This window comes from Lissotriton helveticus, chromosome 1_1 (assembly GCF_964261635.1).
Source record: "Lissotriton helveticus chromosome 1_1, aLisHel1.1, whole genome shotgun sequence".
Taxonomy (NCBI): Eukaryota; Metazoa; Chordata; class Amphibia; order Caudata; family Salamandridae; genus Lissotriton; species Lissotriton helveticus.
The window spans coordinates 411,840,401-411,856,861 of record NC_136057.1 but is presented as its reverse complement, the minus strand read 5'-3'; the positions used below and the strand labels follow the sequence as shown (position 1 = coordinate 411,856,861).

The 16,461-nt window shown below is 48.8% G+C and overlaps 1 protein-coding gene across 2 annotated transcripts in view; it reads left to right on the top strand.

The window, feature by feature from the left end:
- The window catches only part of ERGIC2 (ERGIC and golgi 2), a 278,318-nt gene extending 262,491 nt beyond the window's left edge, over positions 1–15,827 (top strand). For both annotated transcript variants that reach the window (XM_078673761.1, XM_078673762.1), the window contains exon 15: positions 14,946–15,827. In XM_078673761.1, the coding sequence (XP_078529887.1) occupies positions 14,946–15,011 (66 nt within the window). In that variant the 3' untranslated portion in view covers positions 15,012–15,827. The remainder of the gene's footprint in view (positions 1–14,945) is intronic.
- Positions 15,828–16,461: the final 634 nt, after the last annotated feature.

The following is a 16,461-nucleotide window of genomic DNA, read 5'->3' as shown; positions in this document are numbered from 1 at the left end:
TATTGTTGCTAATGATATGGAAAACCTAACAATATTTTACCTTAATTTTTAATGCTGATTATTATTATCAATAATGATGGACCATGTACGTGATTATGTGTGTATAATTGTACTTTTATGGATAATGAAATATCCGAATAAAGATTGACTTGTCAGAAATCCAAAGATGTATAGAATATAAATACAGTATGAACTGAGAGAAAAACAGAAGGTAGTGGCCCTGAGGGAGAGGCTGTGTCCCCCTCTCACAATGTCCCTGGGTGTTTGCGGCTGTGCCACGGGACGAGAAACGCAGCGCTGCGATTACTGCTCACTCTTCTAACCCACAAGCAGCGCTTATTTACAGGGGACACCTGCCCGGCCCCACCACTTTTAGGGGTTCCAAGAAAAGGATGTATCTTTATATTTTCCACTTTCGTTGGGTTTATTTTATCTGCAGTCTCTTGAGTGCTGTGCCAGCCAGGCACTTAGTGGGAACACGAGCCTTTACGTTGTGTAAGGTGCACACCCATACAATAAACGTATAGCGGTCTCTCTCAACACATAATGTATATTATGTGTCTGTGTATGTGTTTTCAGGCACACAAAAGCCGGGAGCGTTTCATTTAAAAAAAATAAATCGGCGGGATTTGCGACCCCAACGCAAAATCCGCCGAAATAACCAACAAAAAAAATTGCTTTTTTTTGGCCCTGTGGGTCTTTGTGAGACCCCTGAGTAGGCCTAGGGGCTCAGGGTGTTTGTACCCTGGCCACTTTTCTTGTTTTTTACGTAATGAGGGAATTTGTACATATGTAAAAGTTATTTCTTTTTCCACGCCACCCTAGATCCGGAGAAAGCTTAACCCTTTAGTAATTTTTTGACTAAGCTTGTATCAATTTTTTTTATTTTATTTATTTTTTTATTTTTTTGAGTCATTGGCCCCTGGTGCGCCAGGGGTGTCCCATCATCAGACTGGCTTTATGCCCTACGAGGTCTGTCACAAACTGATGTCTGTGACGGACCTACACCTCGTGTGCCTTTGGTGTCTGTAGCGCGACCACAACCCGAAGTTGTGCTCCGACTGCCGGGCCATGAATCCAAAGTTTTTGCGGGAGCGGTCCCAAAAGCTTTTGGAGGCCCGGTAGTCCGCTCTGCGTCGCTCCCGGTCTCGCTCGTGGGGAAGATCTCGAGACCGCTCGCGGAGCCACCACACCTCGTCCAATTCTTCGCACTCCTGAGGTAAGTCAAAGCACAGGAAGGCGTAGAAGCACCATCGCTCTTACCTTCTCCCCTGCAGTCGGCAGACGCGACTCGGGATCCGGAGCATCGTCGCTCTAAGGCTCTGTCTTTGGTGCCTGGTTCAAGTGCAACTCTGCACCTCCTCCCATTTCCAGGAGCTGGGGCATACCCTGCCCAGCCTTGTACGTTCTACAAAGCCCTCCACCATATCTTTGAGCAGCCCAACTCCACTGGTGCGCCTTTGAGCCCTGCGGAGTCGGTCGGGGGCCCTGGGCCTTCAATACCGGCAGCTCCAGCTCTGGTCCCTTTGATCCAGGGCTGGATCCGGATCAACGCCGGTCAACCTTACCCCACCTTCCCCTGGGCAGTTACCGGTGCCGACTTCATCCTCATCTCCGAGATAGGCCCGGTGCCGGACCGGCATTGGCCGATGTCTAATGCGACGCCGGAGGGTACTTTTGTTCCCTTCTTCATCCCAGGTGTTCCCTATCGCCCTGCAGGTGGTGATGAGGACTACGAGGGGTCACTGGTTCCTTTGGCAGACCAGCAGAAGAACTGGACTGGAGAGAGGAATTGGTCGACGCCAGGGTCTGGACACTTCTTCAGACCTTGGCATGCTTTCTCCCCCTACCGTGGCTACGGAGGAGTGAACGTCTTATGCTGTGGTGGTGCGTAGGGCAGCCGAGGCCTTGAGCCTGGAGCTCCCTACAGTGGCAGTCAGGACTAATCTCCTGACTGTGGTGCTTCAACCTGCAGCAACTTCCTCAGAACCCCTTTCCCCTTTAACAAAGCGTCATGGACGTCCTTCTGGTAATAGCACAGGGACTGTTGTGAAATGGACGATTTACCCACCGCCCGTCTCCATTTTCCTCACCCAACACCATTCCCCCCGAGAGCTCGATGATCCAAGCTTCTTCTTCCAAGGGCTCATTCCCTTCTGCTCCTCCAGACAGGGAATCCAAGAAGCTGGATCATCTTGGGAAGCGCATGGTCTCTTCGTCCATCTTGGCATTGCAGTCCGTGAGTACCGCATGCCTCTTGGGCAGATACTCCCATACAATATGGAATTCAGTTGCGTAAGTCCTGCCTCAATGCCCAGAAGAGGCAAGGGCCGTTCTCTCACAGGCCGTGGATAATGAAAGAGACGCAGCACAATTCACAATTCACTGTGCCACATTGGTAGTCCTATGGCGCTACGCCTGGTTGAGAATGTCTGGCTTTTCGGGGGATATCCAAGCAACTCTGCTGGACATGCCCTTCGATGGCTGTCACCTTTTTGGTGACAAGGCAGACTCCGCACTGGAGCGCTTTCAGGATTCTTGAGCTACAGCCAGGTCCTTAGGCCTCGCGGCTACGGAAGGGGCACCCCACCAGAAGTTCAAAATGCTCACGTTGGCTCAGGTTCGGTCTGCCCTCGACCCTGAAGACTGGATGGTGATCTTGGTCTTGCAGGACGCCTATTTCCATATTACCTTCCTCCCAGCCCACAGACTCTACCTACGGTTCACAGTAGGCCACAAGCATTTTCAGTTCACGGTGCTCCCCTTCGGCCCTACACGCGGCCCTCGCGTGTTCACAAAAGTGAAGGCGGGCTCACCCCAGGCTTTCATCTCCCACCTCCAGACTGCAGCGGACCTCCTACATTCACTGGTGTTCACTATCAACGTGCAGAAGTCACACCTGACTTCCTTTCAGTTGCTCCTTTTTATTGGGGCTGTTCTGGACACAGAGCAGTTTTCGGGTCTATCTTCCTGAACTGTGAGTCCGGGATATTCGAGCTATGATGCAGATGTTTCAGCCACTATCCCAGATTTTTGTGAGAATAACCCTGAGGCTGTTGTGCATCATGGCCTCCTGCATCCTGCTGTTGGATCATGCTAGATGGCATATGCGGGCTCTGCAGTGGGACCTGAAGTTCCAGTGGGCGCAGCATATGGGGAATCTTTCTGACTACGTCCAGATCTCGGAGGGAACTGCGCAACAACTGCAGTGGTGATTAACGAACCAGGATTGGGTCAGAGGCAGATCCTTTCCCAACCAGACCTCCGGGTCGTGACCAATGCATCACTCCTGGGATGGGGCGGCCAGCTGGGAGAGGTGGAGATCAGAGGAGTCTGGTGTCCGGCGGAGTCCGGGCTCCATATCAACCTGTTGGAGCTCCGGGCGATTTGCTTGGCACTGAAGGCAATCCTTCCTTCCCTCACTCAAGGGGAAGGCAGTGCACGTGTTAACAGACAACACCACCGCCATGTGGTACTGCAACAAACAGGGCGGGGTGGAGTCGTGGACACTGTCAAGAGGCACTTCACCTCTGGACAAGCCTGGAACATCAGGGCATGACCCTGGTGGTTCACAACCTGGCAGGTTCTCTGAACTCCGGAGCGGACGAACTCAGCCGTCTGTGCCTAGTGGATCACAAATGGTGTCTTCACTCCGAGGTGGTGCAGTGGGGAGACCCTTGGTTAGAGCTGTTCGCCACTGAAGAGAACACGCAATGTCCGCAGTTTTGGGCGTTGCAGTTTCCAAGGCGGCACTCGCTTGGTGACGCTTTTCGTCGCAAGTGGAACTGCGGTCTATTGTACACCTTTCCGCATGTGCCACTTCTGCCCTGAGTGCTGAAGATCATCCGCGTTTGGGCCCAGTCATTCTTGTGGCCCCGGACTGGGCACGAAGAGTCTGGTACCTCGAGCTCATGAACATGGTCATCGATCCTTGGATCAGACTGCCCCTTTCGGAGGATCACCTGTCACAGCAGCGGGGGACGGTCCTCCACCCGAACCTGTCCAGCCTCCAACCTCCTTGCATGGAGATTGAGCGGCGAAAGTAGACAGCTTTTGACCTTCCACCCGAAGTCTGTAATGTCATCTTGACAGCCAGGCGTCCCACCACTAAGACTGTATACGCCTGTCGATGGAACAAGTTTATGGCATGGTGCACAGCAAAAACTGTGTATCCCCTCTCCGCCCCACTTTCTGAGGTTCTTTTGTTCTTTCTTTCCTTGGCCCAGCAGGGCTTTGCTCTTGGCACTCTTAAAGGCTATCTGGCAGCCATTTAAGCTTTTCTTCGGCTACCGGAATAGCCCTCTTAGTTTAAGTCCCCTATTGTTAATAGGTTCTTTAAGGGCATTATGCACCTCTTTCCTCCATCTCCTTTCATAATGCCTTAGTGGGACTTGAATCTGGTCTTGACTTACCTTATGCATGCTCCCTTAGAGCCTTTTCACAACTGTCCTCTAAGGCTCCTTACTCTGAAGACTGCCTTTCTTATTGCCATCACCCCCTGCTCTCAGAGTGAGTGAGCTTTATGCTCTTTCTTCTAAGCCCCCTTTCTTCTCTGTGCATCCGGACAAAGTGGTGGTTAGGACGAGACCGTCGTTCCTTCCTAAAGTAGCTACTCCTTTTCACGTAGGACTAACTGTCACGCTGCCCACATTTTTCCCACCTCCGCACCCCTCCAAGGAGGAGGAGAGACTCCACCATCTGGACCCAAAACGTGCGCTGTCTTCTACCTTGACCGCACTAAAGATTTCCGGGTGGACGATCAACTTTTCGTTGGCTATGTGGGTGCCAAGAAAGGTTGGGTCTGTTCAAAAGCAAACTATCTCAAGATAGGTTGTCCCTTATATAAAGATTTGTTACGCTTTAGCAAAAAAGTAACTTTCAATGGGACTGCAGGCTCATTCCACTACAGGTAGGGCAGCAACTGTTGCTTTGTCACTTGGAGTCCCACTTGTTGACATCTGTCAGGTGGCCATGTGGGTATCTATGCAGAGACATTACTGCCTGGATAGTCCAGTCCGGAGGAACAGCTATTTTGGCCCTTCTGTCTTACAGGACTTTCTGGTATGAACTTGGGGGTATCTATTCTAAGTTAAGGAATTTATAACTAACTCTCTTTTAGATGAACAAGTTGCTTACCTTCGGTAATGATGTATCTTTAAGAGACATAGGTTAGGTATAGATTCCTTACTGCCCCACGCATCCTTCCCGCTCTGCGAATTATTTCTAGGGATAGGGACTCCCTTACAGGGCCCTAGTTTTGGTGCATCGGTGGTCAGTGTCTTTCATGGCTCAGCGCTTCTGGCGTGGAAAGTAGTGTCAAAACTGATGTTAGCGTGCAGGGGCCGTGTCTAAGTAAACACCGCAACGTCATCCCTGCGACCACGATACTGAGGATGGACGCTGAGTCGACCGACGCCACCTAGAAACGCGCAATGGTACTGCTAAGAGAAAACATTCTCCAGATCCAGTCTGACACCTGGGGGTAATTCTAAAGTAAGGAATCAATAACTAACCTATGTCTCTTACCGATCCATAGTTACTTAAGGTGAGTAACTTGTTCCTCTGGGTTAATACAGCACCTCAGGTGTTCACCAAATGCCTTGGGGGGGCAGCAGCACACCTGCGCATACAGGGCGTCCACGTCTTCCCTTATCTCGACGACTAGCGAATCAAAGGTTCGACCCTCCAGATTTGTCGCGACCGCACACATATCACAGATTAGGGTTTACCATCAACTACGTAAAACCCCACCTCAAACCCCTACTTGGAGGCCATTCTCAACTCTGATGTAGGCATGGTCTATCCAAGCCCGACTCTTACTCAGTCTTTTCATACACTGCTTCCTCTTTTCCAGCCATATCAACAGGTCACAGTGAGAACAATCATGCGCCTCCTAGGCATGACGACCTCATGCATTGCCATAGCCCTCAATGCCAGATAACACAAGTGTCCGTTGCAGGAGTGCTTAGTTGAACAGTGGTCTCATGCGGAAGCCTTTGAGATGATCTAGTGTTGATCAGCCGCCGCACTTTTCGCACTCCGCAGTAATGGAACACCAACAACCTGTTGCCGGGGCGGCCTTTCCTTGACCGTGTTCCGTAAAGGACTGTCACAAGGGACTTTTCTCTTACGAGTTGGGGGACCCACCTACAGGAAATTGACTGTTCAAGGCAGATGAGAGTCCTCTCAACAAGGTCTCTACATCAGTATCTGGAGCTTCGAGCCATTCATCTACCATTAAAGGCTTTCCTACCTCACCTGATCGGTAGGGTTGTTATCCACAGGGACAACATGACAGCACTGTATTACCTTCAGAAGCAGGGGGCTACACCTCCCTCCAACTCTCCCAGTTATCTCAAGCCATTTGGTGGTGGGCTCTCTGTCACAAAATTCATCTAATGGCTGAATACCTTCCGGGGATGGACTATAACTTTGCTGGCCCCTTCAGCAGGATACAGCAACAAGTCCACCGGTGGGAACCCAACTTGCAAGTCCTCCACCACTACTTCAAAAGGTGGGGTTTTTGAAAAATAGACCTGTTCAAACCGCAGAAAATACCAAATGCCAAGTCTTCGCCTCCAGGTTCCCTACCGATACTCCTGGGCAATGTACTATGGATGAACTGGTCGGGTTATATGCCTAGTAGCCCCTTACAGGTTGTGGAACACGCCTTTTTAAAGGCACTTTTTGTGAACTCCTCCTTAAACCTCTCCTCAATCATTCATAAGGAAGTGGGGTTAATCCACCCAAGAGATTTGTTACTTAAACCTACTCCACTGTGCCGTTCAATCTGAAATAAACCCGTAGTGATAGATTCCTTACCTTAGAATTACCCCCACGCGTCAGACTGGATCCGTGAAGTTTTTGTCAGCAGTCCCCCTGCGCGTCAGTAGGTGTCGTCGTGCGGCTCCGTGTGCGTCGTTGGCGCCGGGATGACGTCGCTGGTGCTACTTAGACGCACCAATGCGCGCTGACGTCAGTTATTTCTTTTTCAGTGCCAGCAAGCGCAGATCCGGGAAGAGCAAGTATACCCAGTCATTATTTGACAGAGTTTTTTTGGAGGCCTTTTACCTAATTTCTTCTGAGTCGATTGACTCCTGGTGTTGTAGCGATGCCCGGCTCCAAGAACTGCGGGGAATGTCACAGCATGATGTCTGTGACGGATCCGCACCGCGTGTGTCTCTACTGCCTGCATCGCGACCACGACTCCAAGTCATGCACCGACTGCTGGGCCATGGCGCCGAAGACTTTGCGCGAGCGGTCCCGAAAGTTGTTGGAAGTCCGGCAGTCTGCTTCGCGCCACTCAAGGTCCCGGTCCCGTGGGCGGTCGAGGGACCGGTTGCGGAGCAGTCACCATCGTTACTCTGGATCTAAGTCTACGCACTCTGGGTCAGGTAAGTCGAAGCATTCCAAGAAGTAGTCGAAGAAGCGCCGTCCCTCTTTGACTTTCCATTACGGCTGAGGGTGGTGCCACCCCCGCCGCTCCGGCAGAGCCTGCGACGTCGCTGTTGGCCTACCCACCCTTTCCGGGTCTGTCGGCGACGCCTGCACAGATGCAAGAGTTTCTTGCTGCCGTGGCCCGACTCTTTGGGCCGGCTGGCCCAGCCAGCGTCTTTGGGCCCTGTGGGTCTGACTGGGGGTCCTGTCCTTCTGACACCAGTGGCTTCGGCCCCGGCGCTGCCGTCGGCTTTGGCCCCGCGCCGTAGAACCCTCCTGGATCTGTGCTCGGATCCTAGGCGACACTGGTTGACCTAACACCTCCACCGGTGTCGACCCCACCTCCGACGTCGTCTGGTCCTACTGCCGACATTAGCCCCGGTTTCAGCCCTGAACCGGACGCGATGCCGGAATGGCGTCGCTCAACGCCAATTCCGACGCCGATGGGATCTTTCTACCCCTACGTCTGTCCTTATTTTCAGCCTGTTTCACAGACTTTGGAGGAAGGGGAGGACTGGGAGGGGTCTGAGGACCCTCTCACACAACAGTGTGGTGATGATCCAGGACTGGGCAGAGGATTTAGGGGATGCGAGTGGTCTAAACACCTCGCTGACTTGGGCATGCTGTCTCCTTCCGTGGCTACGGAGGAGGGAGCAAGTTACGCAGTGGTGTTGCGTAGGGCAACTGAGGCTCTCCACCTCGTACTCCCTACCGTGGCCATAAGGACAAACCTTCTGACAGAAGTGCTTCAACCAGCGGCAACCTCTTCGGAGCCCTTGCTGCCTTTTAATGATGCACTGTCTGACGTTTTTTGGGCACTTGGTCCAGGCCCAACTCAGGGGCTCCTGTGGATAGGAAAGTGGCCTGACTCCATCGCGCGGCTATGGGTGACCCCCTCTTTCTCTACCAACGCCCCACCCCTGAGAGCTTGGTTATCCAAGCCTCTGCATCCAAGAACGCGTTCCCTTCCGTGCCCCCAGATAGGGAATCCAAGAAGCTGGAGCAGCTTGGCAAGAAGCTGTTTTCATCTGCCAGCTTAGGGCTGCTGTCGGTGAACACTGCATGCCTCTTGGGCGGTTACTCCTGCTCTGTGTGGGACACTGTTGCGCAGGTGCTGCCCAACTGTCCGGAGGAGGCCCAGACCGTACGCGCCCAGGCTATTGCAACTGGGAGGGACACAGCTAAGTTCACCATACGTTGTGGCCTTGATACCGCCGACTCGCTAGGCAGGGCGATTTCCACGACAGTGGCGCTTCGGCACCACGCCTGGCTGAGAACAACTGGCTTCTCGGGGGATGTCCAGAACACTTTGATGGACATGCCCGTTGATGGCATTCACCTGTTTGGCAACAAAGCGGATAGTGCGGGCTACGGCCAAGTCCTTGGGCCTCTCTGCCAATCGGCCTCCTCCGCCTTCTGCTTTTCGCTCCTTTCGTGGCCTCGGAATGGTTGCCCCAACACGTTCACTCCAGAGCCACTGGCCTGCGCAGCAACAACTTCGCCACAGACATGGGAACCACCGAGGCGGTTCTGTGGGCCAGCGGGCGGGTCAGTCCACCTCCACCCCGGCAGCATCCACTTCAAAGCCTTCCTAGTCCGACCTTTCAGGTCCATCAAACGCCAGTGGGCGGCAGAATAAGCCACCATCTCCTCCACTGGTGCAACATCACTTTGGACAGGTGGGTGCTGCAAATAGTCCGAAGGGGCTACTCCCTCCCCTTAGAGACTATCTCTCAAGCCATGCCACCTCAGTACCACCGCATGTCGGGGGACCATCTTGCACTTCTCCAGCAGGAAGCCACGGCCCTCTTGGGCAAGGGGGTCATCGAGCGCGTTCCTGGGTCAGAAGTAGGTCGAGGTTGCTATTCCCACTACTTTCTGGTTCCCAAGGAGGACAAGGGCCTGCGTCCTATCTTGGACCTCAGGGACGTCAACGGCTTCCTCCCAAAGGAGAAGTTCAAGAGGTTGACGCTAGCTCAGGTCTTGTCTGCTCTCGATCCTGGAGACTGGATGGTAGCGTTGGACTTGCAGGACGCACATTTCCACATCCCTGTCCTGCCGGCCCACCAACATTACCTGTGGTTCACAATAAGCCACGAGCATTTTCAGTTTACCGTGCTCCCCTTCGGCCTTACCAGTGCCCCTCGGGTGTTCAGGAAAGTGATGGCGGTGGTGGCAGCTCATCTGCGAACATCAGGGGTTCCAGTCTTCCCCTATCTCGACGACTGGTTGTTGAAGGCGGGCTCACCCTAGGCAGTTGTCTCCCACCTCCAGACTACGGGCGACATTCTGCATTTGCTGGGGTTCTCCATCAACATTTCGATGTCGCAATTCCCGATTAGAAGCTCCTCTTCATCGGAGCGGTTCTGGACTCGGCGCAGTTTCCGCTTTATCCTCCCGAGCAGCGCGTCCGGGTAATTCAGTCTAGGATTCCGATCTTTCAGCTTCTATCCCGGGTTTCGGTCAAGATGACCCTCCGGCTCCTGGGCCTGATGGCCTCCTGCACCTGCTAGTGGATCATGCCAGATGGCATATGTAGGCTCTGCAGTGGGACCTGAAGTTCCAGTGGGCACAGCACCCAGGCAACCTGTCCGATCACGTCCAGATCTCAGAGGGCACTGCATGACAATTGCAGTGGTGGCTCACAAATCGCGATTGGGTCAATGGCAGATCCCTCTCCCTTCGCTAACCGGAGCACGCAGTAGTGATGGACACGTCCCTTCTGGGATGGGAGAAAATAATCTGGGTGTCATCGGCGTAAGAGAATAATGACAACCCAGCGTCCTCTGCAATTGCTGCCAGGAGTCTGACATAGATGATAAATAATAGGGCACTAAGGCTAGACCCCTGGGGAAACCCATAGGGAGAGGAGTGGATGCTGGAGGTGGCTACAGAAGAAAAGACCTGAAAAGTGAGGTCGGAAAGAAAGGAAGTTGGCCATCTAAGGGCTGAGTCAACGATTCCTAGAGATTGTAGGGCCTTTATTAACACTGCGTGAGACACCGTGTCAAAGGCTGCGCTTAGATCAAGTTAAATAAGGGCCACCGTGTCTCCGGCATCCAAACGATGACCTATCGTTTCAGTGACGCCGAGAAGAGTGGTTTTAGTTGAGAAGCTAGCTCTAAACCCAGATTGTGTTGGATGAAGACATTTTTGGGTCTCAACAAAATTGAACAACTGCCCATTAATGTGCTTTTCCAAAACCTTGGAAAGGGCTGGAATTAAAGAGATTGGCCGATAGTTTGAAGAAAGGGTAGGGTCGGCGTTGGCCTTCTTTAGTAAAGGAAGGACCATTGCATGCTTCTAGTCAGAGGGAATGATGGCTTCCTTTAAGGAGGAATTGAGAGGCTCCATCATTATTTTGAGACAAGGTAGTTCAAGCTGCCGTAGAACTGGTATAGGAAGGAGATCACGGGGAGCCTGATTTGATGCTATCTAAATACTGTCTAAGGGCCGTGAAGTCTAATGGTAACCATGCTTCCAGCTTGTTGGCAGGTTCTGTGGTGCATGTGTCTCTACATTTGAACATGCCTGCTTCCTGAAGGAGAGTAGGTAGAGATGTAATGATGTTAGCTGTGTTATTACCATTCAGGGTTAAGTATATTGTTTCCACTTTGTAAATAAAAATTTGCGCGAAAGCCCCACATTGCCCTTCTTTCAGGCTGGGAGGAATGGGCTGGGTTTCAGAGCCTGATAATTCCTTCACCATTTTGAACAGTGTTTTTTGAGCATTTCTGTGCTCCAATGATAGTGGAGGAAATGTAGTCAGCACGGGCAGCCCTGCAGAGAGAGTGATAATCGCTCTTATCTCGTATGTAGGCAAGTTTGGAATCCGGTGCATAGTCCCTCCTCCAGCTTCTTTCCATATTTTTACATTTTGTTTTCTCAGTTTTTAACTTGTCTGTAAACCAAGGGGCTGTGGAGCGGTTATTATTCACCCTCTTAATATAGGGTGGAAGGCTGACATCAATGGCTTTCTGGATCCAATTCTGAATGGCCACTGGGTCAGAAGTAAACTTTTTATTAAGAGTGGGGACATTAGTAGATAGAAGTTTGTTAAAGTATTCAATTTGCAGCTTTCCCCAGTTCCTAGTTTGTTTTTGAGTGATAGGAATACGTTCTGGCAAGTTGGCTGATAACTTTAACCTGAAGCCAACTGAGAAGTGGTCAGACCAACAGAGTGGAGTGGCTGTGAAGCAATCAATATTAGATAAATTAAAAAATGGGGTCCAATAGAGGACCAGCTGTGTGGGTAGGACCTGATTTACAAAGCGGCATATTCATTGCTGCCAGGTCAGAAATAAAGGTGTTACTAATTGCGCAAGAGGGATCATCCAAGTGGAGGTCAAGATCCCCCAATATGGAAAAGTTGGCAGAAGGAGAGTGGTAAGTAGGTCCTGAAAAGCTGTAGCCCATGGCCCCGAAGGGCGATAGACCATTGTCAAACGAGGAGTTACGGTCAGTTTAAATAAGGCAGCTTCACAACCAATAGCAGGCAAACTCTCAAATCAACAGCTATAGGACTTGTTGTAAATTATAGCGATCCCTCAGCCTATTCTGAGATCCCTGTCCTTCCCGACTATGGCGTAATTAGTCGGCAAAGATGAGGCTACATCAGGGCCAGAGCTAGCATGGAGCCATGTTTCTGTGAGAAAGATAACATCTGGCTGTCTGCGCATCAAGAAGTCAAAGATATCAGCTTGGTGCTTTAGGAGAGAACGGCAGTTGGTACTAAAAAAGGAAAATTCCTTGGTGAATGGGATGCCACATTTGGAAAGCAGATTTTCGTGCAATTTTACAGGCGTAACGGGTGTTATAGCGCTGAGTTCCCTTCGTAATCCTGCATGTAGTGAGAAGTTGCAACCCAGGCAAGAGACGACATCGTCCTCAGGGCGGAGTAGCGTGCAATTAGTATGCAGGTTTTTGCGATACTCCAACAACTGTGCAGAGGAGTATCCTATAGTATCCCTGCTAATTAGACCAGGGGTCCTGGTCCCGGGTCCCAATCAGGCGCGGACAGGCGTAGACGATTTAGCCTCTGGCGCACCAGCGCCGCGCACCCGCTGTGCGTCCAGTATGGCACCTTATTTAAGTAGATTTCAAAACAGCCCACCACCAGCCCGAGAGCCAGCCGGAAGTGGGGGTGGTCATAGTGGGTGGGAACTGTATCGCCAAGCGTTTCTCCGTACAATTGGCACAGAGAAGCCATAACGGAACGGAAGCGCTGAGAAACCGATTCCCCCAAGGTAATTACCATGCAAATGAGCGAAGTACGATTAAAATTCTACATTAAAAGCCATAAAGCAGAGTGCAAAATTAATTAAGAGCCTCAAAGCAAAGCACAATAGTGGTTTAAAAACGAATTCCAAGGGTGCCCCCCACCCCGCTAAGCAAACCTTAATTTCCTAGAGCTCGCTCTACTTGTAAGAAAGGAGCCTCTATGGCCTTTCTGGGTAATATCCAATAGCTGACATATGCAAAGCAGCTACTTGATCCATGCCACACACTTTCACAAAATGTTCTAGCCTGCCAACAATCTAATTATTCCTCAACTGAAGAAATATCCACAGATTTCTGACCAGTGCTGTCATTTTAATAAGTCATGCTGTCCAAGTGCCATAGTGAGCCTGGCAGGCATTGTCCCTGAAAGTGATGTAGCAGAATATAAATGTTCCTTGTGTCAACGAGGTCAGTTTTCTTTTTTTGTCTTTGCAAACCTTGCATGCAAGAATTCCAGAATACAGGCGATTTAAGATATGAAACTCACCCTCATATATATTCCGAGCCATTGGGGCTCAGCTTTAAGTCCGACTTCCAGAATGAATTAAACGTTCATCCTTGAGCAGGACTTTGAATCTGTGGTACAATCCCTTGTGCTTTTTGGGATAGACTATGGACGTTTACCACTGATGGGTGTCTTCAAACTTGACCGTTCCTCTCTAAAGGCTGCCATTTATGCGACTGCAAGGTTTGAACAGACTTAGCCACCCTCTTTTGACTAACTGTTGAAGCCCGTATCATATTTAACTTTGAGTGTCAAGACAATAAAATCGGACATTTCGGAAGACCTGAATACCCGGGCCATAAATAGACGGTCTCCAGTTGATACTGTTCCCTTCAGAGCTAAGACAACCTGAATCTTGAAACCATAATCTTGCAGACACAAGAATACAACGGCTTGACAAGGAAGTACACCGAAGGTATGGAACATGAATCCATGCACCCTACCCCTCTACCATACGCTTATTTGCAACTGACCCCTTTTGTGGAGCATTTTAAAATGCACCTGACATACTTTGGGTTGCAGTGACATTTCTACCTTCATCCTACTGCACGACTTCGTGCGGTGTCTGATTTAGTTTTATAGCACAAACTTAGCCTAAAAACAGTGGATAGGTGTACAGTCTGTGGACTGTTCATGTCTTTAATCATCTCCCTAACCTTGTGGTATTGTTTTCTATTGCTGTTCCCATTTCCAGTGTTATATAAAGTATGGCATATGTTTATTTTAGGTCTTGTTTAGCCACGGTCTTTTGATGTTACTAACATTTTACAGTTGCTTACTTATCGGGCTCAGTCCTGTTCACCCGTTGGTCCCTTGTTGTTGTTCACTTTCTTCAGTCCACAACAGTATACAGCAATGGTTCAGCCCACTTAAGCCATTAGCTAACATCACTGTAAGTGGCGGCATTCATCCCTTTCACAAGAGCACATCCGCACACTAAGTAGTTCCCTTAATTGTAGAGACTACTTTGGAAATGAGTGCTTTTTAGGAACAAAAAACGTTATTGCTTTTAGCCATTTTTTTATTCCTTAAAGAGCACAGCAACTTTCCAAATATCCAAGTTTTGCAAAAAGCAGTGACGAAACAAAACCAGCATTGGCAGAGCCACAAATCTGGGAGCCAACAACAATTCTTACCTCACTGACTTATGCTGTGCATTTTATAGTCGCAGATACCTTTTTCCATACCTAAGTTAGAGATGATGAAAAAGTGTAGTAAATCAGGCCCCATAGTCATAAAGCCTAATATGGTGTGCTGGGCCGCAGGTAAGTTACTGAAATGTCTTTAGAAAGATGTTAGCGATTTTATTTTTATTCTTTTAAAGTGCCAACCAGAGTTAGTACATTATTTTACTAAGCATCTATTGCACCCTTGTGATATTGTCTTCTCTCTTATTTAGTGCAGTGTGCAAAAACTGTAAAGTTTACAGACATTGTTGTACTCTAGCAGGAACAGTGGCGCAGATTCGTGGTTTGTAAATTCTGAAAAAAATGCATTAAATGTACAGTGTCGAGATCCATCTCTCCCATACTGGTTTTTATTGTTAGCATCACGTCTGCTAAGAGCAGTTGTTTATTCGTTATAAGCACTAACCAGTATTAGGAAAATTGTGAATGTGCCAGTTTACAATGTCCAACAGTGAAAGATATGCTCTTTCACTAATGTTCTACCTATTTTGCCCTGTTCTGTTCGAAACAAATGTATTTTTGTTTCTTTTTTTCAGGTTCCTCTGCACCATGGAGACACAAATAACCACATACCTCTACTTAAAGAAAACAGTACGCATTGACAAATACACCTGGAACCATGTTCCAATTGTTGTGATGAAAGCCACATTTTATTTCAATAAAATACCAAAAACATTGTGCAGTATATTTCGGAAAACGCAAAAGTATAGGTTTTCCATTAGAAGATAAAGCACAGCAAACCAACCCATAACAAAAATAATCATGTTGTGAAACAGACCTTTTAATGAAATTAATGCAAATGGTCACACTTTGAAAAAACTTGCATTTCACCTTAAGTTTTTCGAACAGTAGCAGAGGCAGCGTTAGGTTTGGGAAATGGCATTAGTCTCCATCCCTCAACCAGAATGTGCCTTGTACATTGTTCTTCCTTAAGTGTCTTCGTAAGAAATCAATTGAAGACCTCACACGTCTATTTGTACCAAGGCTCAAGGAAGCACTGCCAATTCAAAAGCGAGAATTAAAAGGAGCTGAATAGACCAAGATCACACAAGGCCGACTAGTATGGAACTTGAAGCTATCACCCTATTGGGCTATATCCTCAGTGACTTTGTCCTATATTTGCTGCATACAGTTGTTTCAAAGCGATTATTGTTATAAACTGGATACGCACTTTGAGTTACTGAATATACGAGGATGCACACTGCACTAGAGAACATAGCAGTGGTCGTATGAACATGTACATTTGTATTAAACGTATTGCTATGTGAGTTGTGTAGGATATACCATCGGGAAGTGAAATATTTAAATTTGTTTGAAAAGGCTTTTTAACTGGCTGTACTAGCACATCGAAACAAATGATTTTTGTACCATCTTTGGAGTAAATATGACATCGAATTAAAGAATGTTGAGATTTTAAACGTCATGCACATGTTCCTGTTTTGAAAATCTACTTTTATGAAATATAGTGTTTAGGTCTATCTAAGAAGAGGGCTTCAATAATATATGAAATGGACTTTCGCTATGCCAACTCCAACCCCTTGCATTTTCCAGTCCATCAAATTCACCCATGCTTGGTTTATAATTTGGACTTTGCTAGAAATTTGTTCGCTGTTAGCACGCAACCTTTCGCATAAAAAGTAGTATAGTGCTCACAAGTTATTCTGGGAAGGCAGTACAAAATAGTGCAAAGAACAGCCAGGGGAATATTGCAAAACGGTTACGAAGAACACTTTTGGTAGAAATATAAATATATATATATTTTTTGAAAAAGAAGCAGATGCAGAAACGTTTGCTCATCTGTTATTACCGGTTTCCTCATCATTTGTAATTTCTACAATTTCAAGGACTGATGTATTCACTCACCTGCAATATCTTATATGAAATGAAATACTTTATTCAGTTTTTTCAAACATAAAAGTACAAGAGACAAATAATCTATACTACTATTATAAAGAGAGAACTGTGTCCTTTGAGCCAGGTAAACTCGAAAAGTACACCACCAATCGCACCACCCAATAAAGCGTTGGAAAGGGGGGGGGGGGGGTCCAGTAG